The following is a 23,313-nucleotide window of genomic DNA, read 5'->3' as shown; positions in this document are numbered from 1 at the left end:
CTTGGAAGGTTGAGTAGTATTTGTTGCTGAAGCCATCTGGGCCCGGCGCTTCTCCATTGGGCAGATGCTTCAAGGCTAGTTTGAGTTCGGACAGGGAAATGGGGTTTTCTAGTTTTTCCTTCTGTAGGTCGTTTATTTGTGGTATATGTAGTTTGTTAAGGTATCCTTCTATTAATTGTGCCCTGGTAGAAATTTGGGATGGGTTTCCCGAGTCAGTGGGAAGTATGTTGTATAATTTATGGAAGAAGAATTTGAAGGCTTTAGAGATGTTAGAAGTGGAGAACTGGGGGTTACCTCTGTTATCCTTAATCTGCATGATGTATTTTTGGTGTGTTTTTTGTTTGAGGTATCTCGCTAACAGTCTGCCTGACTTATTTCTACCTTCGTAGTTTTTTTGTTGAGTGAGTAAAGCTAGTCTCTTATGTGTCTTGTCGAGGTGGGAAGCTAGAGTCTGTCTGAGTGCCGTGATTTCGTCTAGCAGGTTTCTATCGGTAGGGGATTTCTTGTTACGGCCTTCCAAGTGAAGTATTTGTGATATCAGGGAGGTTGTGTATTCTCTCTTGGTTTTATTCAGGTGTGCCTTAAGGGCTATCAAGTCCCCCCTAATGACGCTCTTATGTGCCTCCCAGAGAGTGAGGACGTGAGTCTCAGGTAGAGAGTTATGTGCGAAGTACTCTGTGAGAGATTCTGTCAGTTTGGAGGTCACCCCCGGTTCTGTCAGTAAGTGCTCATTGAGTCTCCAAAGGAAGTCTCTTATGCGTTTAGAAGGCCATGTCATTGAGCATACTATGGAGGCATGGTCAGACCATGTGATTGGGGATATCGTGGCTGAATTAAATAGAGATAGGCCCCCAACATCCGCAAACACATAGACAATTCTGGTGTAAACTCCATGTGGATATGAGTAATAAGTATAATCTTTAGTCTGCGGGTGCAAGGTTCGCCATACGTCTTGGGCCACAATTTTCTCTAAATGTGATTTAACTTTGGAGATCCTCGATAGTGGTGTGGAGGAGTGAAGTGTTGAGCAGTCTAACTTAGGGTTGAGTGCAGTGTTCAGGTCTCTGCATATTATGAGTGTGCCCTTCTGGTGATCTAAGACTAGGTTTTTGATTTTTTTCATGAAGGAATGTTGTGCGGTGTTGGGGGCATATATTGAGATCAGTGTGATAGGTCTCCCATATAGCAGGCCAGTTAGAAGAAGGTATCTGCCCTCTCTATCTCTAATCGTTTGTATTGATGTGAAGGGTACATTTTTCCTAAGTAAGATTCCCACCCCATTTTTTTTGTTACTACAATGTGATGCCCAGAAGCATCTACCAAAGGTGCGTGTGGAGGGTTCTTTCCCTTTGCGGAAATGGGTTTCCTGTAGGAACACAAGGTCTGCCCCAAGTCTGTGGAAGTCTTTGGAGGCTATCGACCTCTTAGAAGGTATGTTCAGGCCTTTTGCATTGATGGAGTATATGTTTATGTCATTGCTAGCATGGGATCTTGTTTTTAGATTAGCCATTATCTATGTTTTGGAATGGATTTGTATATTGTGTGGCTAGTAGGGTTTCTATTTGTTGCTTTAGGGAAATGAGTGTCTGTGCGCAGGGCGGACCGGGAGGATCCAAGCACGGCCTAATCAACTGGCCATGCAGTTTTGATGTAACTTTAAACAATACATACAAATTCTGGAAACAAAAAACATTTAACAAAAGAACAAGAGTTATTGAAAGAACCAACAATAACATGTGTTGGAAAATAAGGGGTGTCACATCCCAACTGACACTTGACTCTTCAAAAATAATTTTGGGAAATTGTGGGCAAACTATAGGAGAAGGTCCAATTCAAAGGGAAGGTGAGAGTTAATATCTCAGGGCCTACGGGCCGGGCTGCCTATATATAGCGGTCCGTATATAAGGGTAGGTATATGATCATGCCTTGGATGGCAAGGAGCAAGGAAAGGGGGCGGACCGCAGAGACTCTCAGGTTACATTAGTGTAATATTAGCGGTTCTGGTTACGGGCCCGGGAGGACCGGGACATAAAGGTGGAAGCTAAATTTTCCTCTGGCTATAAGACTGGGGGGGGGGGGGGGGGGGGGCAGGGGTTCATATCGAATCTAGCCAATGCTTAGTTTTGATGGCTGGCGTGGGAAGAGTTAGTAACTTATGTCGTAGGGGAAGGGAAGAAGTGCGTTTAAAACAAATTATTTTACAGTAACGGTTAAACATTACCCAATGTCCACCCTCCAACAAGTATCTCTTACATTACAGTAGCCCCACAATTCAATGCACAAGAAGATGTCATAACAGTTGCAATTCACATACCATGGAAAAGCTTTATAGGTAGTAGGCAGGTAGCTAGGAGGGCAAGGCATGGGAGGGGGTGGAAAAAGAAAAGGGGAAGGAGTGAAACTAAGTCCCTTTTATGAGCAAAAAACAATTACAAAACAAGTGAGCATCATTTCAAGCCAGTCCAGCATCTGTCCCAGGTCCCAACCCCCCACCAGAGCATACAACTGTGCCATATTATACTTATGTCCTGAGAGAAAAGTTCAGTGTCTTCTGTGCCTGCATTTCTGCGTAGTAGGCAGGCGCCCACGAGCGCGGATGATGAAGGGGGCCAAGGATGGTAGTGGGTCCAATTTTTTCTTTTTGTTAGCTTGGGACCACTGTGGTCTTTGCGGTTTGGGGTCTGCTTGGCTGCTTATGGAGGGTGAATCTGAATCTTTAGGGTTTGGTTGAGGGAAGTGAATGTTAAGACCTTTTGAAAAAGCTTCCAAATCCTCGGTATATTTGTAGACGTGTGTTTTGCCATCATGCTGGACTATGAGGCTGAATGGGAACCCCCATCTATATTTCACTCGCCTTTCTTGTAGGACTTGGGTAATAAAGCGTATTCCTCTTCTTCTTTCGATTGTTGCCGGGCTAATATCCTGGAATATTTGAATACTATAAAGTCTGGAATTTAATCTCCTTTTGTAGGCGTACTTGTCTCCAAATCTCCTCCTTTTCTAGATAATGTGCAAATTTAACAATAATGTCCCTGGGAGGGTTAGGTGGTTTCGGAACTGGTCTCAGCGCTCTGTGTGCGCGTTCCATTGATGTTTCAGTAAGTTTAAGGGCAGGGGCAATGTATTCGAATAATTGTAGCAGGTAGGAGGCAAGGCAGTCATGGGTTGCTTCTTCAGGGACTCCTCTTATCCTCAAATTGCTTCTGCGACCTCTGTTGTCGAGGTCCTCTACTTTAAGTTGGAGTGCTTGCAACGTGAGGTCCTGTCTAATCATTTGGTGGTTAGCATTGGACATCATGGTATTTAAGGTGTCTTGACCCTCTTCCAAGCATTCTATTCTAGCCCCAAGTTCACCAATGTTCTTTTTTAAGGAAGACATCTCCGTTTTAATGAAAGATTTTAGATCTGCAAGGTCAGATTTTGAGGGGAGCTGTGAGATGGTCTGCTGTATCAAACTGAGCTGCTGTGACTGTGAAGCAGGGTTCTGATCTTGTATTATGGATGTATCAGCCAACTGGAGTTCCTTGGCAGTATCAGGTATCTCATTTTCTTGTTTATGGAAGAATGAGGACATAGTAGCAGTGGCAGAGATGGAGGACTTTTTGTCTGCTTTCAGCTTCTGCTTAGACGCCATTAGTGTAGTGGGTTATCCCTTTACTTTCAGTATAAGTGGCATGTTCTGGTAAATGGGCTAACAGGTGATGAAATGTCTGTGCAGGGCAATTTGGGACCTTCCGCTTCCACTGACCTGGCCTGTGTTTATATGTGGCAATGGGAAGGTGTACATGCCTGATGGATCTTTCCCCCTGATTTGCCGTGACTCGCCTTGTGGGCCCAAGTCCTATAGAAGCAACTACACTGGTGTGGCGTCGGAGACCTTATGGGAGTTGGTACCTGCGTTTAGATGGGTCTGATGAGGTCGTTCACAGCCGGGCGTCTGTGCGCAAGCAGCCGCTAGTCGGTAAGGAAAGACGCCACGTGGGTATCGTGGTGGCGTGCGGCTGCTCGCGGGAGTCCGCCCGAACGTTCTGCCCCAGGCCTATGTCCGTTGCTCCGGTCACCTCGTTGCAACAGATCCGCTCAGACAGGTAAGTCGCGGGATCTTGCGTTGTACCTAGGGGCCTGAGATCACCAGTCGGGTGTTCGCCGGAGTGGGCCTGTGGTGCGGAAATGCTTCTCTTCTCCTTTAGGCATGTCTAGGATGCGGTAACAGCTCAGACCACACGCCCCTCGGTTAGAAATAAAACATTTGGTAATTAAACCCTCAACTGCCCTTTAGGTCTCCATATTAGAGCCAGTGAGTGGGAATATGTAACAGAGCTGTATCAAAGTGCGGCCATGTTCCTGCACGGCCACGCTCCGCCCCCCCTCAGATTTGCCTTTTTAAAACAGGAAGTAGTAGGTTTCATGATAGCGGCTTCAAATGCTATACCATTTTCCATTTACGTCCTCTACAACTAAAAATGTTGCAGCAGGGGAATGGAGATTACAAGGATCGGTCTCAGACTTTGGGAGACAAGGCAATCTTTAAATTGGTGGCAGACTGACCTATCTCTAATTCAGGGGGCATCGTTTTAACTTGGGCGGTGTTTACCATAGAAGCCAGCCAATCGGGTTTGTATGTATTCAGGGGGTCATGGAGAGATCAGGGAGTTTGGTCTTGTGATGAGGTTAGAAATCAACATTTTGGAGCACTGCATAATCTTCAGGGCGTTTCAGAGCTGGCCCTTAAGACAGCAATCTTTTCTGAGGTTTCAGACAATGTCCCTCCAGTGGCTTGCATCTAGATGTGTGCATTAGGATCCTTTGTTAGAATCCAAATGCGGAAGGTGGCTGCTGGTGGCATTCATCTCTTTTCAGGGCTGGATTTATTATCGTTAAAGTACAACACACTAAAATCTGGATTAGCACAGATCTTAGTGTTTTGAACTTTCACAAGAATAAATCTGGCTCTGAAAAGAGACTAAATGCCACAAGTGCTTATCTTCTTCCACATTCAGATCCAAATGTACATGTCTACTTACATCAATCACCAAGGCAGAACTCAAAGTGCCTTAGTGATTAAAGAAATTCTGATTTGGGAAGTACGCCATAATTGCATAATTTTAGTAATCCATATCCCAAGGTGTTGAAAATTGAAATGTCCTCCAGTGAGCCTTGACATCTTTTCTCTCTCAAGTTCCCTTTTTTCATCAAGACCTCAAATCTCTAAATTTGACTGCATGGTAAGTTCTACAGAATGGTCTGGGGAAAAAAGGTTCATCAGCCAGTTCCCATAAAGGTCAGTCTTGTATCACAAAAAGATCTCTAAACCTCCTGACATTTAAGCCTTTCTTTAGGTGTAGGTCAGGATAATAACTGGTTATCAGACCAGCTTCTCCTCTGTGGAACATTAACCTCGATCTAGAAGCTCAACCTTTTGAACCTATGCATTGCTCTTGATATTCAGCTTATCTTGGGTTTTTGCAATAATGGGAGCTAGCTGACCACTACTGGTAAACCAATGGCAATAGACATATATGTAAAGTCACCAATCAGCAGCTAGCACCCAACTCCTGAGCCTACCTAGGCATAGTTTTCAGCAAAGGATACCAAGAGAACTAAGCCATTTATATAACAGAAGTAAATTGGAAAGTTGTTTCATAATTCAGAAAGAGCATGCAATTTTAAAGAAATATTTGGGGTTTTATGTCCCTTGAAAATATATATAACAGTAATGCTTGTCAGTAAAATAAAAAGTTCCTATGTACCTTGTCGAGATATAAAAACATGAAAAGCTTGGCCCTCAGTTTTTTGCTAGCTGCTTTCTGATCACAGAATGAGGTGTTGTGTTCAGTGCTGCTCCTACTATCTTTGACTTACCATTTGTATTAAATTGAATATTTCATTTTTCACTTTTTGCGTTTTTAATTTATTTAATCTACATTTGGTTTATTATTACGTTTTTTAATAGTGCTATTATTACTATTATAGTACCCGTTGTAGCACTATTATTTTTATTAGTAAAGTAATATTTTATTCAATAAAGTTGAAATTTAAAAAAAAAAAAAAAAAACATTTTTAAAAGGAGATGCAATTAACCTCAAACCTTAGCTAAAGATGGTGCATTATTTGACTAGCACTGTAAAATATTTAAAGAACCATGTGTAATATCTTAAAACAACCTAAAATCAACTATTCAAAACATAATTTGGTCCGTTACATGAATATTACAATGCATTTCTTTCCATTTTTATAACAAATATTTTTTATTTACAGAAACTTTATATTAAGCACAAAACATTATATATTTTAAATGAAAATATAAACCAAAATGTTTGTGTGGGGAAAAAACAATAATAATAATATTTTATAATACATGTTGGCATCACACTGATAAATAACTTACGTATTACTTTCCAGCATATAGGATGTGGATGCCATGGAGAAAACAGCTGGCAGTTATAATAAAAAAAAAAAGTATAATTTACATAAGTCGTTGATAGATTTGTATAACCATTGCTATTAGACTATTAATGAAATCTGTATATTGCAATTGCTGGAAAATGTCTTAACATTCAAGCAACATCAAACATCTCATAAAAGGTTATCACACAAAGAAACTAACAGCCATGACAATCCATACCCAGAACTGATTATTCTGTACAGTATTAATTTTAGTGAAGGTAAGTGCTACAATATAAGCATTTCTTTGCCGTCATTTATGGGCAAACTGTCTCTGAAATATGGCCAACCTCCACTTCCACAGTCTCTATGTGCTCAGCCACCTCAACAATTTTTTGTCCTTGTTGTTGAGACAATACGTAATTTACTACTTGCATTATGCTTTGGTCTGATAGTGTAGATACAGAAGTACCCTCTTGAGTGTTAGCCACTGCTTCTATTGCTTCTATCACCTCTCCTGACACCAAGACTGTCTCAACCTCTTCTGTAATCTCTTCATTTTGCTCTTGTAGATCAGCTGATAAGATATTGACAGCATGCTCCACCTGAGTTCCTTGATTATGGAATTGAAGAGTGTCTTTTTCCAACATGATTTTGCAAGGTACATAGTCACTATGAAATTTGGTCATATGTTTACGTAATGTGCGGGCATCAATGTAGGCTTCATTGCAAACAGGACAGACGTAGGGTCGTTCCCCTGTGTGTGTCCTCACGTGTCGTTTCAAAGACCGTGCATCTGCCCAAGCAACTCCACATGTCAAGCACTCAAATGGCTTTACTCCTTTTTAAATCAAAAGAAAGAGAGGAGAAAACTGTGAAACCGAGTTACTTGGAAACAAGAAACTATAGTCTAACAAATTTAGCATATTTTTTGATGGTTTATTATAGATTGAAGATATTGAGGTAACCTGTAATAGAAGCAATCAATAATAGATGACTGACTTTGCATGGAATCTAGTCTGTATGCATAATTACAATTATTTCACCATTTTATATCATTTGCATTACTTACCTTCATGATTGTTTATATGTCTCCTGTACTCTCTTAATTGGGTGAAGGTTTTTCCACAATGGTCACATACTCGTTCCACATTTTGCTTTGCTCTCCCTTTCTTACCATGAGTTGCCTTATTTACATGTCTTCTAAAAAGGGCTTTCTCATAGAATTCCTTCCCACAAATATTACACCTTTAAAGAAAAAATATATAGAACACTCATTTTGAGTTTATTACAATATACTGTAGGTGTAGAGGATTTAAACGGATAATGTTGGTTGCTGCATGTGAATCACCTAAATAATGTTATATGCTTTGAAATGATTTAGTAATTTTGAGCAAAACAAAAAGATACTAAATTTAAGACTTTTATGGCCAAAAATGTAAGCAATGCAAATATTCTAGTATAATGGAGAGGAAATTCTGAGATCTGAAAATGTTTAATTCTGGGAAAGATGAAAAATACACGCTTCAGAAAGGAGAGAAGTCTTTGGTGGAAACAACGCCCTGGATTAAACATTACAATCCAGAAGCCTCTGTATACATGTATACAGGGGTTATGAATGTCATGATCAATACACATTTATAAACTATACATTATACTTTTACCTTTATATGTACAATACCAAGCACGCATGCTAATATACTTTAAGATTGTATCAGTTTATAATTCAATCGCATCATTAAAAAACTAGTACAATGGAACCAAAAAGGTGTCCAATAAATTGATTGCAAAAGGAATAAATGTGATCCTAATATAGACCTTAATGTTTCAAAATCTATGTGCAACTATAAATACCACAGTTGACAAAGTAACAGGCATCTTTTGCAATAACTAGATTGTGAATATCTTAAATCGGCTATTAACACAAAATAAAATAATAAAAAATGATAGTTAATATATCAAAAGATAATAATATACAAAAGAGTCTTATTCAGGAACTACTGGTTATAAAGCCATATATTATAGCCATAAGACTTCAGGGGTGACCTGAATGTGCCCTATTCTTTCTTCAGTCAAATCTCAGATAACAGCATGGCATCCTACAGTACAAATCTTGCTTTCTCTCACTCTTCTGGAGAATCATATTTAAGTGCTAGATGACGAGTACTAATGCTGCCAACATTAAAAAGGGACACTAAATCCAAACATTTTTCTAAAATACAATTTTAAACATTCCAATTTACTTCTATTATCTAATTTGTTTCATTCTTTAGATATCCTTTGTTGAAGAAATAGCAATGCACATGGGTAAGCCAATCACACGAGGCATCTATGTGCAGCCACCAATCAGCAGCTACTGAGCTAATAGAAGTAAATTAGAAAGTTGTTTAAAATGGCATGTTCTTTCTAAATCATGAAAGAAAACATTTGGGTTTCATGTCCCTTTAAGTCAAGGGTTAGGCATAAGAAATCTCTCCATCTAGGTCTGCTTGCAATGAAGAAAACACTAAGCTTACAGAATTGTCTTGAGCACTATGGGCTAGATTTATTAAAGCCCTACGGCTGCAAGTTCTCAAAAGAACTTGCTTGACGTTATTTATCAAGCAGCGGTCACCAGACCGCCGCTTCCCTAATCTCTTCGCCACCTCTAATGTGGCGAAATTCAATCTCCTCTGTCTAGTCAGACCGAGGAGATTGACAGCTCTTGCCCGCACGTGATTGGCTGTGCGCAGACAGGAGGCAGGATTGCACGGGAGCGCAAAATTGCGCTCGTGTGCCGAGCGGAGGCGTACAGGGGCGCGTATAAGCGCCCCTGTACGCCTCAGCTTTAATAAATCCAGCCCTATATGTGTGACCCTGTTATAAACTGCAAGTGCTGCTGCTATATAAGCCACATGGAGATCAAAACAAGTTTGCTTTTTAATAGAAACGTGCTAAGTTTCAACAAAGGATACCAAGAGAAGAGACAATTGAGAACAGAAGTAAATTGAATTTTTTTTTATTGTGTGTTCTATTTGAATAATGAATGTTTAATTCGGACTTCCATGTCCTTTCAAATAAGTCTTAAAAATAAATGCTTATGAAAAGAGGGTGTTCCACATCAGTTATTTTAATACTTGGGAAGAATCTGACAAAAACAAAGCCAGGTAACAAACAGGTTACTGACTGTTTGAACACGGTTCAGCTATTAAAAAGGCACATTCAACAGTAAAAATAAAAATAAATTTCATTAAAACATTTTATTTAAAAAAAAAACTCCCTTCTACTACTACTACAAATTCAACTCCTTCTAAAAGTCATAAACATCAAAGTTGCACCCCTTAAAACTCCCCATTGTACTTTGAATAAAAAAATGGCCAATGACATGAGTATATGCATGTATGCCTGCTTCTCATTGGCTCATTAGGAATGGCACACAAACACATCTTTGACTATGTATTTATTCCCTGCAAGAGTTTCACTCCTCGTAAAAGAAAATTTGTTTAATAATAAAATACTCCAACAAAACTGAGCATTTTATTTCTACATTAGATTGGGCCAAAAAATAAAATAAAACAAAAATCAAAACACCTTACTTTGTTTAATGCACAACAGAGCAATACTCTTTGGTAGCAAAGAAAAATCCAGGAGAGCCTCCAACGGTGAACAAAGTAAAAATCACACTTTACTGGGTTAGATTAAAAGCAACATGAAACAGATAAAATCCTGGGCCATACTAAACGTCTGACCGGTATCGGTCACAAGGACCATAATTAGACATGATTAGTTACATCTGAAGTGGAATTTAAACACTTAAAAACTACCTGATTGGCTAAAAACACAATAGCCCAAAAGTTAACCCTAAGAGTACATATATTAAAGAGAGAGGTGTACAAGGAAACATATATGCTTGTGTTAGATATTAAAGGCATACAATTCAAGAATATACATCATATGTAATAATGGGTAAACACCTGCCTATAATAAACCGTATTCACTAACTAAATTACGGATATAGTGAAAATAAGGGAGTATATATCCTAGGCATTGTAAAATAAAGAAGAGATTATGGTATATACCAGGAATATAGAGAAACTCAAACAAATTTTAGAATATGGAGGATGGATATACAGTATAACCCTCAATTACCCTGAATCACACAGCAATAACATGGCATGGCTAAACATTTAAATATGGTGTTAAAGCTATAATTAATGCAGAGATTGATTAGACATAGCAAACTCTTCAGATACATTCTATGTCTAATTTTTATTATATAATAAATGGACTACTATATACCGTATGTGCCAGATACTCTTTAGTGTCCGCCAATAAACCACTAAAATCTAAAAGCATTACATATGTAGCACTGCATTTGACTGTGCATTCTTGGTATGAGATGAACCTTGTGCTTTAGATTGCCATTAAATGTTATTTGAGGAACTCACAACTATACCTTGCCTCAAAACACATGTATCTGTATATATAAAGTATTTATAGATGTATATTTTATATTTAGCTCAATAAGTTAAATACAACCATTATAGAATAAGCTTACCTATAAGGTTCCGTTACAGAATGGGATTTAACATGCGAATACCAATCTTTCTTCCAGGTGTAGCACTTTCCACAAAACTCACACTCAAACGGTTTTACACCAAGGTGCTTGTTCATATGCTGCTGCAGGTCACGAGATTCAAAAAAACTTCTGTCACACCTTGCAAAGCAAAACAGAATTGTTCATCAATATCTTACTACTATAGTCTTTAGTCTTCTCAGCTGTCCCTCCTGAAAGCTTTAGTTCAAAGCTATGGCCTATTTATTAATAGAAAAAACATTGACACCAAAATTCAAGGGACATTCCGGTCTAAATTTAAATGCACATACATGAAATATATCTTTGAATAGAAGCATATTTGCAATATACAAGTACTGGCAAAAATGCTTCTAGTAAAAGTTATCACTGTTTTATTGTGAACATTTTTCTCTGCACATGCATATGAAGCATAGCTAGATATTCTCAGTGCACCAACCATTTAAATACTGCAGCTGCTCAGAGTGCCAGTGGGGCTTGCATCATGTTAGCAATTAAGTAAATGAGTCATTACCGGATAGTACAAGCACCTCAGGCTCTTTGAGCAAGTGCTGAGTTTAAAATGCTGGTGCACGGTCCGTACTTAAAGGGCCAGTAAACCTAAAAAATAATGTTATATAATTCTGCACATAATGCAGAATTATATAACATATGAGTGCTAGCTTTATAAAAGTCAATATATCCGGTGAACTTTTATAAAGACACAGGATTTTTCAGACCTGCCCTCTGTGCTATATTGAGCGGCTTGGCTTTCCCTCAGAGCGCATCTGGCCAGCTGTCTAGCAACAGCCCGACCGCGCCATTACACTCAATGCAGCTTGCGGGTCTGGAAAACCCTGTTTTTTTATAAAAGTTTTCCGGATATATTAGGTTTTATAAAGCTAGCACTCATATAATGTTATATAATTCTGCACTATGTGCAGAATTATATAACATTTTTTAGGTTTACTGGCACTTTAAATTCACTTAAAACAGCTATAGCTTTTATTAGCAGCATTTTTACTAATACGTGTATATTACAAAAATGCTTCTATATAAAACTAAAATGCATCCATATAGATTCCAATTTTGGCTGGAATGTCCCTTTAACTCCTGGACACAATCTGAGCAAAAAACACTTGCAGGTGTGTCTGGATAGGCCACTGTAGGACATCACTAAAAGTGGTGGAAATATTTAGGTATAAATATTGTCATAATTTTGTGAGCTTGTGCTTGTAACTATTTAGTACCAAGTTAATCCATATGAAAGAATGGGTGAGGGTGGGGCAACAACCTCCAGTGCAGGCCTGATAAAGCACTGTCTGAACAACCTTTCGTCTAAATTTGAAAAAAAAATAGCCTATTTTATAAAAGCAATTACCTAATAATTCCTGTATTAAAAAAAATGTGGTGCTTTTTTCCCCTCAACTCATAGCCAATCACTACTAGTCAAATGCTTTGAAAGTAGTCTGCCATTTTCCGGGTTGAGAAATAAACTGTGGGCCACAGTATCTTTCGTTGAACAGGTAAAAACAGAACCTTAGAACAAATAAGATAAGCATATGTAAAAACTGGGAGGCTCCAACCGCTTCTGGGAGTTGCTACCTAGGTTAAGAAGTTCTGAATAAGGAACCATAAGAGTATGACAGAAATATATAATATTTCAGTTTAAAAATATATAATATTGCTCTCTGCTGCCTCCATAGCAATTAATATTTTTGTAGCTAAAAAGAATGAATCTAATCTTTAAAATGTGTAGAATTAGATCATACCAACTGACTGTTGAATACTTACTGAGTACACTGAAATCCACGAGTCTCAACTCTAGGTTTGTGCTTCTTCGTATGTTTGCTTAGTCCTGATGCTCTGTGGAAAGCTTTTCCACATACAGAGCAAAGATACTTAGTCTCCCCTTTAAAATAAAATTTAAAAAAAAGTCAATCACTCTTAAATTCTTTGTGTTCCACAAATTGGATTAAGAAAGGTAACATTATAAGGAACACAAGATCACAAATTGTTCATGGGGGTTTCCTGAAGGGGTGCATATAAAAATGTAAAACTTAACTTTTATTAATCAAGTTAAAACAAAACTGCTGCAGACGCAGGGCTACAACTGATGCCTGCCATGTTTTAACTTGACTAATAAAAGTTACGTTTTAATATTTTGATCTGTGTTCCGCCATTTGCTGTGGATTTTTGCTAAACATTTCAGATTAACAGGGTTTCATATAAGAAGTTTGCTAGATCTCTCTCAAGTGCTGGCAGTGGGAGGAACATTATTTCCTTACTAGGAGTTAGTTAACTGTAAAAGAGGTTTAATCCAGAATACAACACAAGGCAGATATGTAGAACTAAGGTAACAATCAAAGCTTGGCAAGCGGTGTATTAGTAAAACTTAACATTTATTTAAATCTGGCACTTTGTTTGAGAAAGCGCTAGAACGGCGTGAAATGCGTCAGATGACGTAGACACCGGCATTGTGTGTATCAAGGAGTGCCTCTGTATCAAGCTATGGTGTACCGTGAGTGTTTTAAATCGATTGAAATAGATGTGAAGTTTTACTAATACACCGCTTGCCAAGCTTGATTGTTGCCTTAGTTCAACATACCTGCCTTGTGTTGTATTCCGGATTAAACCTCTTTTACAGTTATATTTACGAGTGAGCACCAAGAACCTGCTCAGGTGCTGCACTCAAATCAGATTTGGAAGCAACGGCTGTAATCCGGAGCAATCTGAAAAACATAATTTATGTAAGAACTTACCTGATAAATTCATTTCTTTCATATTGGCAAGAGTCCATGAGCTAGTGACATATGGGATATACAATCCTACCAGGAGTTTCCCAAACCTCAAAATGCCTATAAATACACCCCTCATCACACCCACAATTCAGTTTAACGAATAGCCAAGCAGTGGGGTGATAAAGAAAGGAGTAGAAAGCATCAACAAAGGAAATTTGGATATAATTGTGCTTTATACAAAAAATCATGGACTCTTGCCAATATGAAAGAAATGAATTTATCAGGTAAGTTCTTACATAAATTATGTTTTCTTCAATGTAATTGGCAAGAGTCCATGAGCTAGTGACATATGGGATATCAATACCCAAGATGTGGATCTTCCACTCAAGAGTCACTAGAGAGGGAGGGAATAAAATAAAAACAGCCATATTCCGCTGAAAAAATTATCCACAACCCAAAAAATAAGTTATTTTCACTTTTGAAAGAAAAAACTTAAATCAAAAAGCAGAAGAATCAAACTGAAACAGCTGCCTGAAGAACTTTTCTACCAAAAACTGCTTCCGAAGAAGCAAATACATAAAAATGGTAGAATTTAGTAAATGTATGCAAAGAGGACCAAGTTGCTGCTTTGCAAATATGATCAACTGAAGCTTCATTCTTAAAAGCCCACGAAGTGGAGACTGATCTAGTAGAATGAGCTGTAATTCTCTGAGGCGGGGTTTGACCCGACTCCAAATAAGCTTGATGAATCAAAAGTTTCAACCAAGAAGCCAAAGAAATAGCAGAAGCTTTCTGACCTTTCCTAGAACCAGAAAATAAAACAAATAAACTGGAAGTCTTCCTGAAATTTTTAGTAGCTTCCACATAATATTTCAAAGCTCTTACCACATCCAAAGAATGTAAGGATCTCTCCAAAGAATTCTTAGGATTAGGACACAAGGAAGGAACAACAATTTCTCTATTAATGTTGTTAGAATTCACAACCTTAGGTAAAAATTGAAAAGAAGTCCGCAAAACTGCCTTTTCCTGATGAAAAATCAGAAAAGGAGACTCACAAGAAAGAGCAGATAGCTCAGAAACTCTTCTAGCAGAAGATATAGCCAAAAGGAACAACACTTTCCAGGAAAGTAGTTTAATGTCCAAAGAATGCATAGGCTCAAATGGAGGAGCCTATAAAGCCTTCAGAAACAAATTAAGACAACAAGGAGGAGAAATTGATTTAATGACAGGTTTAATACGAACTAAAGCCTGTACAAAACAATGAATATCAGGAAGAATAGCAATCTTTCTGTCAAATAAAACAGAAAGAGCGGAGATTTGTCCTTTCAAGGAACTTACAGACAAACCCTTATCCAAACCATCCTGAAGAAACTGTAAAATTCTAGGAATTCTAAAAGAATGCCAAGAGAATGTATGAGAAGAACACCATGAAATGTAAGTCTTCCAAACTCTATAATAAATCTTTCTAGAGACAGATTTACGAGCTTGTAACATAGTATTAATCACAGAGTCAGATAAACCTCTATGACTTAGAACTAAACGTTCAATTTCCATACCTTCAAATTTAATGATTTGAGATCCTGATGGAAAAACGGACCTTGAGATAGTAGGTCCAGTCGTAACGGAAGTGGCCAAGGCGGGCAACTGGACATCCAAACCAGATCCGCATATCAAAACCTGTGTGGCCATGTTGGAGCCACCAGCAACACAAAAAAGACTGTTCCATGATGATTTTGGAGATCACTCTTGGAAGGAAAACTAGAGGCGGAAAGATGTAAGCAGGTTGATAACACCAAGGAAGTGTCAGCGCATTTACTGCTTCCGCCTGAACATCCCTGGACCTGGACAGGTATCTGGGAAGTTTCTTGTTTAGATGAGAGGCCATGAGATCTATCTCTGGAAGTCCCCACATCTGAACAATCTGAGAAAACACATCTGGATGGAGAGACCACTCCATTGGATGTAAAGTCTGGCGGCTGAGATAATCCGCCTCCCAATTGTCTACACCTGGGATATGCACCACAGAGATTAGACAGGAGCTGGATTCCGCCCAGGCAAGTATCAGAGATACTTCTTTCATAGCTTGGGGACTGTGAGTCCCACCCTGATGATTGACATAAGCCACAGTTGTGATATTGTCTGTCTGAAAACAAATGAACGGTTCTCTCTTTAGTAGAGGCCAGAACTGAAGAGCCCTGAGAATTGCACGGAGTTCTACAATATTTATTGGTAATCTCACCTCTTGAGATTTCCAAACCCCTTGTGCTGTCCGAGATCCCCAAACAGCTCCCCAACCTGAAAGACTCGCATCTGTTGTGATCACAGTCCAGGTTGGGCGAACAAAAGAAGCCCCTTGAACCAAACGATGGTGATCTATCCACCATGTCAGAGAGTGTCGTACATTGGGATTCAAGGATATTAATTGTGATATCTTTGTATAATCCCTGCACCATTGATTCAGCATACAAAGCTGTAGAGGTCTCATGTGAAAACGAGCAAAGGGGATTGCGTCCGATGCTGCAGTCATGAGACCTAAAACTTCCATGCACATAGCCACAGAAGGGAGACTGAGACTGAAGGTGCCGGCAGGCTGCAATCAATTTTAAACGTCTCTTGTCTGTTAGAGACAGAGTCATGGACACTGAATCTATCTGGAAGCCAAAAAAAGGTGACCCTTGTCTGAGGAATCAAAAAACTTTTTGGTAAATTGATCCTCCAACCATGTTTCCGAAGAAACAACACTAGTTGATTTGTGTCAGATTCTGCAGTATGTAAAGACTGAGCTAGTACCAAGATATCGTCCAAATAAGGAAACACTGCAATACCCTGTTCTCTGATTACAGATAGTAGGGCACCCAGAACCTTTGAAAAGATTCTTGGAGCTGTTGCTAGGCCAAATGGAAGAGCAACAAATTGGTAGTGCTTATCTAGAAAAGAGAATCTCAGAAACTGAAAGTGTTCTGGATGAATCGGAATATGAAGGTATGCATCCTGCAAGTCTATTGTAGACATATAATGTCCTTGCTGAACAAAAAGGCAGAATAGTCCTTATAGTCACCATCTTGAAAGTTGGTACTCTTACATAACGATTCAAAATTTTCAGATCCAGAACTGGTCTGAACACATTTTCTTTCTTTGGTACAATGAATAGGTTTGAATAAAACCCCAAACTTTGTTCCTGAAGAGGAACTGGCATGATTACCCCTGAAGACTCCAGGTCTGAAACACACTTCCGAAAAACCTGAGCTTTTACTGGATTTACAGGGATGCGTGAGAGAAAAAATCTTCTCACAGGAGGTCTTACTTTGAATCCTATTCGATACCCTTGAGAGACAATGCTCTGAATCCAATGATTTTGGACAGATTTTATCCAACAATCCTTGAAAAACCTTAGTCTGCCCCCTACCAGCTGAGATGGAATGAGGGCCGCACCTTCATGCGGACTTAGGGGCAGACTTTGGTTTCCAAAATGACTTGGATTTATTCCAATTTGAGGAAGGCTTCCAACTGGAAGCAGATTCCTTGGGAGGAGGATTGAGTTTTTGTTCCTTATTCTGACGAAAGGAACGAAAACGGTTAGAAGCCTTAGATTTACCCTTAGGTTTTTTATCCTGAGGCAAAAAAACTCCTTTTCCTCCAGTGATAGTTGAAATAATAGAATCCAACTGAGAACCAAATAAATTATTACCTTGGAAAGAAAGAGATAGTAATCTAGATTTAGATGTCATATCAGCATTCCAAGATTTAAGCCACAAAGCTCTTCTAGCTAATACAGCTAAAGACATGGATCTAACATCAATTTTGCTAATATCAAAAATTGCATCACAAATAAAATGATTAGCATGTTGCAGTAAGCGAACAATGCAAGATATGTCAGAATCCAATTCATGTTGCGCTAAATTTTCCAACCAGAAAGTTGATGCAGCCGCTACATCACCCAAAGAAATAGCAGGTCTGAGAAGATGACCTGAATATAAAAAGGCCTTCCTTAGATAAGATTCAAGTTTCCTATCTAAAGGATCCCTAAAGGAAGTGCTATCTTCCATAGGAATAGTGGTACGTTTAGCAAGAGTAGAAATAGCCCCATCAACTTTGGGGACCTTTTCCCAAAACTCTATAGATTTTGCTGGTAAAGGATACAATCTCTTAAACCTTGAAGAAGGAATAAAAGAAGTACCTGGCTTATTCCATTCCCTAGAAATCATATTAGAAATAGCCTCAGGAATGGGGAAAACAACTGGGGAAACCACAGGAGGTTTAAAAACAGCATTTAAACGTTTATTAGACTGAACGTCAATAGGACTGGTTACCTCAATATCCAAAGTAATTAACACTTCTTTTAATAAAGAACGCATATACTCTATTTTAAATAAATAAGTAGATTTGTCAGTGTCAATATCTGAGGAAGGATCTTCTGTTTCAGATAGATCCTCATCAGAAGAGGATGAATTATTATGTTGTTGGTCATTTGAAATTTCATCAGCTAAATGAGAAGTTTTAAAAGACCTTTTACGTTTATTAGAAGGTGGAAATGCAGACAAAGCCTTCATAATAGAATCAGAAACAAATGTCATGTTCTGTCTCAGGATATCATGTGAGAGCCTCATTGTCTGGAACAGTTGCTTGTAAACAGGTGCAAAGGTGAAGTCTTTCTCCTGGCAATAGCTGAGTGCAGGAATTTGCATAAAGCAGGAAACAAACTTGAAGATTGGTAACAGGTTTAAAGGTAAAGGCTTTCTCCTGGTAATACCTTGTAAACAGGTGCAAAGGAAATATTTCTCCAAAGAAGTACAGGAAACAGGTTCTGACTTGACAAAACAGATCCAATGTGAAGACAAAAATGCAGACTAAAAGCCATCCTTAAATAGGGAGGTTTTGCACAGGGTTGGTTCTGATTAATTCCAGAATTGAGAACACCTGTGTGTTGCACAGGTGTAATAAGTAAGGCAAATAGTTATTTATCAGATCTTTTAAGATCCATGCTATTGCTAGAACTGGCTGTGGCTCAACATGTAAGCAAACAAAAATAGCAACCACAGAGTCACAGGTTCAAATCCCCACACAGCCCTTCTTAGCAGAATGCCTCCCAGACCATTTCTTTTTCTTTTTCGTCTGGAGGCTTGGTTCATGACAACAAATTCTTTAAAATTTACAGGTATATCATGCACATTAGAAGTTGAAGGAACTGCAACTGGCAATGTACTATTACGGATAGAAACACTATCTGCATGTAAAAGTTTATCATGACAACTATTACAAATGACAATCGGTGGAATAATTTCTACAATTTTACAACAAATGCACTTAGCTTTGGTAGAGCCGATGTCAGGCAGCAATGTTCCAGCAGAAACTTCAGAGGCAGGATCAGATTGGGACATCTTGCTCAATGTAAGAGAAAAAACATATAAAGCAAAATTATCTATTTCCTTAAATGACAGTTTCAGGAGTGGGAAAAAATGCAAAAGCATAGGCCTCTTGATAGAAAAGAAAGCAGGAGGCAAACAACAATGGGGTATTGAAATAATGAAGAAAAAATTGGCGCCAAGTATGAAGCACAACGTAACGTAAACTTTTTTGGCGCCAAAAATGACCGGAAATGACACACTTGCGTCACTAATGATGCCGCTGTGTGAAAGGTCTCGGTGTCACGTATGACGCCGGAAATTACGAAATTGCGTCAAAAACATTTTTCCGCGCCAAAAATGACGCAATAAAGTCTAACATTTGACGCACCCGCAGGCCTAATACCCGCAAATGCAAAAAGTAGTCAAATTGAAAAAGAATAAACCCCAGGTAAGAAATAAAATTTACTAAAGTGTTTATATTCCCAAATATGAAACTGACAGTCTGCAGAAGGAAATACATGAACCTGACTCATGGCAAATATAAGTACAATACATATATTTAGAACTTTATATAATTGAATAAAGTGCCAAACCATAGCTGAGAGTGTCTTAAGTAAATGAAAACATACTTACCAAAAGACACCCATCCACATATAGCAGATAGCCAAACCAGTACTAAAACAGTTATTAGTAGAGGTAATGGTAAATTGAGAGTATATTGTCGATCTGAAAAGGGAGGTAGGAGATGAATCTCTACGACCGATAACAGAGAACCCATGAAAAAGACCCCCGTTAGAGAAATCATCGTATTCAATAGGTGATACTCCCTTCACGTCCCTCTGACATTCGCTGTACTCTGAGAGGAATCGGGCTTCAACAATGCTGAGAAGCGCATATCAACGTAGAAATCTTAGCATAAACCTACTTCACCACCTCCATAGGAGGCAAAGTTTGTAAAACTGAATTGTGGGTGTGGTGAGGGGTGTATTTATAGGCATTTTGAGGTTTGGGAAACTTTGCCCCTCCTGGTAGGATTGTATATCCCATATGTCCCTAGCTCATGGACTCTTGCCAATTACATGAAAGAAAAGGTAATAAAAGTGAGTGAAAGTTTTCATCTTTTATATGCTTAGGAGTTAGTTAAACCAGGTTGTACAGGGAAGTGCTGAGTGCGTCGAAGAATGTCACAGAGCATTAGCTATGCTTGTGCTGAATGCACACAGAACAATGGGATTTACGTTACACGGTGGGACAGAGAATAGATCTATTTGTCCTACACTGCCCCATACTTTTCCGGTAGAACTGTAGTACTGGGATGAGTGAGGGGTTTCCTAAGGGGTGGTCAGATAAAGGAGAAATGTGATTTCCAAAATAATCTGTGGTGTTTCCAAAGTATTGCTGGATTTACAACACAATTACCTTTAGGCAAGTTAAAAACTCTTATGGTTGGTTGTTTATTAAAAGGACATTAAAAAACATAATTTATGTAAGAACTTACCTGATAAATTAATTTCTTTCATATTAGCAAGAGTCCATGAGCTAGTGACGTATGGGATATACATTCCTACCAGGAGGGGCAAAGTTTCCCAAACCTCAAAATGCCTATAAATACACCCCTCACCACACCCACAAATCAGTTTAACGCATAGCCAAGAAGTGGGGTGATAAGAAAAAAGTGCGAAAGCATAAAAAATAAGGAATTGGAATAATTGTGCTTTATACAAAAAAAATCAAAACCACCACAAAAAGGGTGGGCCTCATGGACTCTTGCTAATATGAAAGAAATGAATTTATCAGGTAAGTTCCTACATAAATTATGTTTTCTTTCATGTAATTAGCAAGAGTCCATGAGCTAGTGACGTATGGGATAATGACTACCCAAGATGTGGATCTTCCACGCAAGAGTCACTAGAGAGGGAGGGATAAAATAAAGACAGCCAATTCCGCTGAAAATAATCCACACCCAAAATAAAGTTTAAATCTTATAATGAAAAAAACTGAAATTATAAGCAGAAGAATCAAACTGAAACAGCTGCCTGAAGTACGTTTCTACCAAAAACTGCTTCAGAAGAAGAAAACACATCAAAATGGTAGAATTTAGTAAAAGTATGCAAAGAAGACCAAGTTGCTGCTTTGCAAATCTGATCAACCGAAGCTTCATTCCTAAACGCCCAGGAAGTAGAAACTGACCTAGTAGAATGAGCTGTAATCCTTTGAGGCGGAGTTTTACCCGACTCGACATAAGCATGATGAATTAAAGATTTTAACCAAGATGCCAAAGAAATGGCAGAGGCCTTCTGACCTTTCCTAGAACCGGAAAAGATAACAAATAGACTAGAAGTCTTTCGGAATTTCTTAGTAGCTTCAACATAATATTTCAAAGCTCTAACAACATCCAAAGAATGCAATGATCTCTCCTTAGAATTCTTAAGATTAGGACACAATGAAGGAACCACAATTTCTCTACTAATGTTGTTAGAATTCACAACCTTAGGTAAAAATTTAAAAGAAGTTCGCAACACCGCCTTATCCTGATGAAAAATCAGAAAAGGAGACTCACAAGAAAGAGCAGATAATTCAGAAACTCTTCTAGCAGAAGAGATGGCCAAAAGAAACAAAACTTTCCAAGAAAGTAATTTTTTTTTTTTTTTTTTATATATATTTTTATTGAGGTACTTAAATTAGGCATACAAACATTATAAACACAAAGGGAATTGCCAGTCAATACAACAGGAACAAAAATGTACAGTCCATCTGAATTCTATAGCGGTATAGTAAACATTCTGAACAGCTCACCAATGAAATGAAAAAAAAGGAAAAAATAAAACAGTTAAAGATGGCAAAATTAAATACATGATGCCTATTCACAAGGGAACCTTCCATAACAAACAGGTCACTCTTGGACCTCAAATAATGAGACATAACTGGTAGTAAGGAAAGGCATAATGGAATGGAGAGACCACTCTTGGATCTCACTTTGCTAACCTCATTTTTTTATTTTTCTAGATGATAGCACGGGATACACCCTTATTTATATTCATCTTATTTTGTAAATCTGTAATCCCCAATGAAAAAAAAAAAAAAAAAAGAAAGACATGGCCTCTCTTGGACCTTAACCTTTAGTATTGCTGATAGGGGAGCTTGATAAGGGGTATGAAATAATAATGTAACACATAGGGCTGCTCTTGAACCCTTAAAACAATAATTGCAATCAGATAATATACAACATTGAATAGTAAAGAAACCCTGTGGGCCTAAACTGCCAAGGGGAAGTAAAACAAGAGTTAGCCTTTTTGTTCTTTCTCCAAAGCTGCAATACATATTGTAGTAGGCATATAGCCTTAATGATACAGAAAACATTTTTTTTTTAATCTTTTGCAGACCCAAAAATCTTTATAGTGGGGAGGTTGGTATATTCAAGAGGAGTGAGGCTGATCTCAAAGTAAATAAGACGCTTACTAACTAGATTGTATGACAAAGCTAAACTGCAGCAATGTGCCAAGCTATAGGAGCTAGGCTAGTTTAACATGAAATATCAGGCTGAGAAACAAATTGTGTCACTATGGTGAGGGACCAGGCATATGTTAGTTTGTTAGAAAGTAAATACCCCACATAATAAGACTTTGCAGAGCTCAAACCTATAGCTACAATCACCAATACATCCACAATATACTAGGTGTCTATTAATAATTAATGTTGTGTCAGTATGTTCATCACATTGCTCCTGACACTCTAGTTGAATACCATGCCTGATGTGGTAAGGTATTAAATTAAACCCCTAAATTCAAGAGAATAGGTATAGTAAGCATGCCATTGCTGTCTCGGCCGCTGACAGCCCGGCATGGGCAATAACATATAAGGGGGTGAGAATTACAGACATATATATCAGGCTATGAAGGCTAATGCTATATTAAGAGATCTACTAAACCGTAATTGCAAAAAGTATTGGCTAAGCTATGATTTACACACAGGGTTAAACCTAACACTGTGAGGTTGCGGAAATAAATGTGTTATCTAACTTGTGTTTAACCTCTATACTGCTGGTCATTAAGATAAATGAGTTAAAGCCATGATCGCGTGTTGCACTAAATATAAATACTATCAAATACACTAGCTGCAGAGATTAGACATTAAGGGGTATGTATACATTTCTCAAATAGATTATTTAAATATTTATTGCAAAGTCCAAACAGATAATGTCCCCCAAAGCTCAGACTGTACTGCCATCATTAGGGTTCCGGCATTTTATGTTTAGACAAGTCACCAGGTCGTAGCAGCAAGATAGAGAGGC

At 38.3% G+C, this 23,313-nt stretch overlaps 1 protein-coding gene across 2 annotated transcripts in view; it reads right to left on the bottom strand.

The window, feature by feature from the left end:
• Positions 1-6,219: 6,219 nt before the first annotated feature.
• The window catches only part of ZBTB11 (zinc finger and BTB domain containing 11), a 51,871-nt gene continuing 34,777 nt past the window's right edge, over positions 6,220-23,313 (bottom strand). For both annotated transcript variants that reach the window (XM_053707549.1, XM_053707550.1), the window contains 4 exons: positions 12,731-12,848; positions 10,922-11,080; positions 7,457-7,632; positions 6,220-7,225 (listed from right to left, as the gene is read on the bottom strand). In XM_053707549.1, coding sequence (XP_053563524.1) covers positions 6,702-7,225; positions 7,457-7,632; positions 10,922-11,080; positions 12,731-12,848 — 977 coding nt within the window. In that variant the 3' untranslated portion in view covers positions 6,220-6,701. The remainder of the gene's footprint in view (positions 7,226-7,456; positions 7,633-10,921; positions 11,081-12,730; positions 12,849-23,313) is intronic.

The sequence above is a fragment of the Bombina bombina genome, chromosome 3 (assembly GCF_027579735.1).
Source record: "Bombina bombina isolate aBomBom1 chromosome 3, aBomBom1.pri, whole genome shotgun sequence".
Taxonomy (NCBI): Eukaryota; Metazoa; Chordata; class Amphibia; order Anura; family Bombinatoridae; genus Bombina; species Bombina bombina.
The sequence above is the reverse complement of the archived record's forward strand: the minus strand, read 5'-3'. Positions and strand labels throughout refer to the sequence as shown.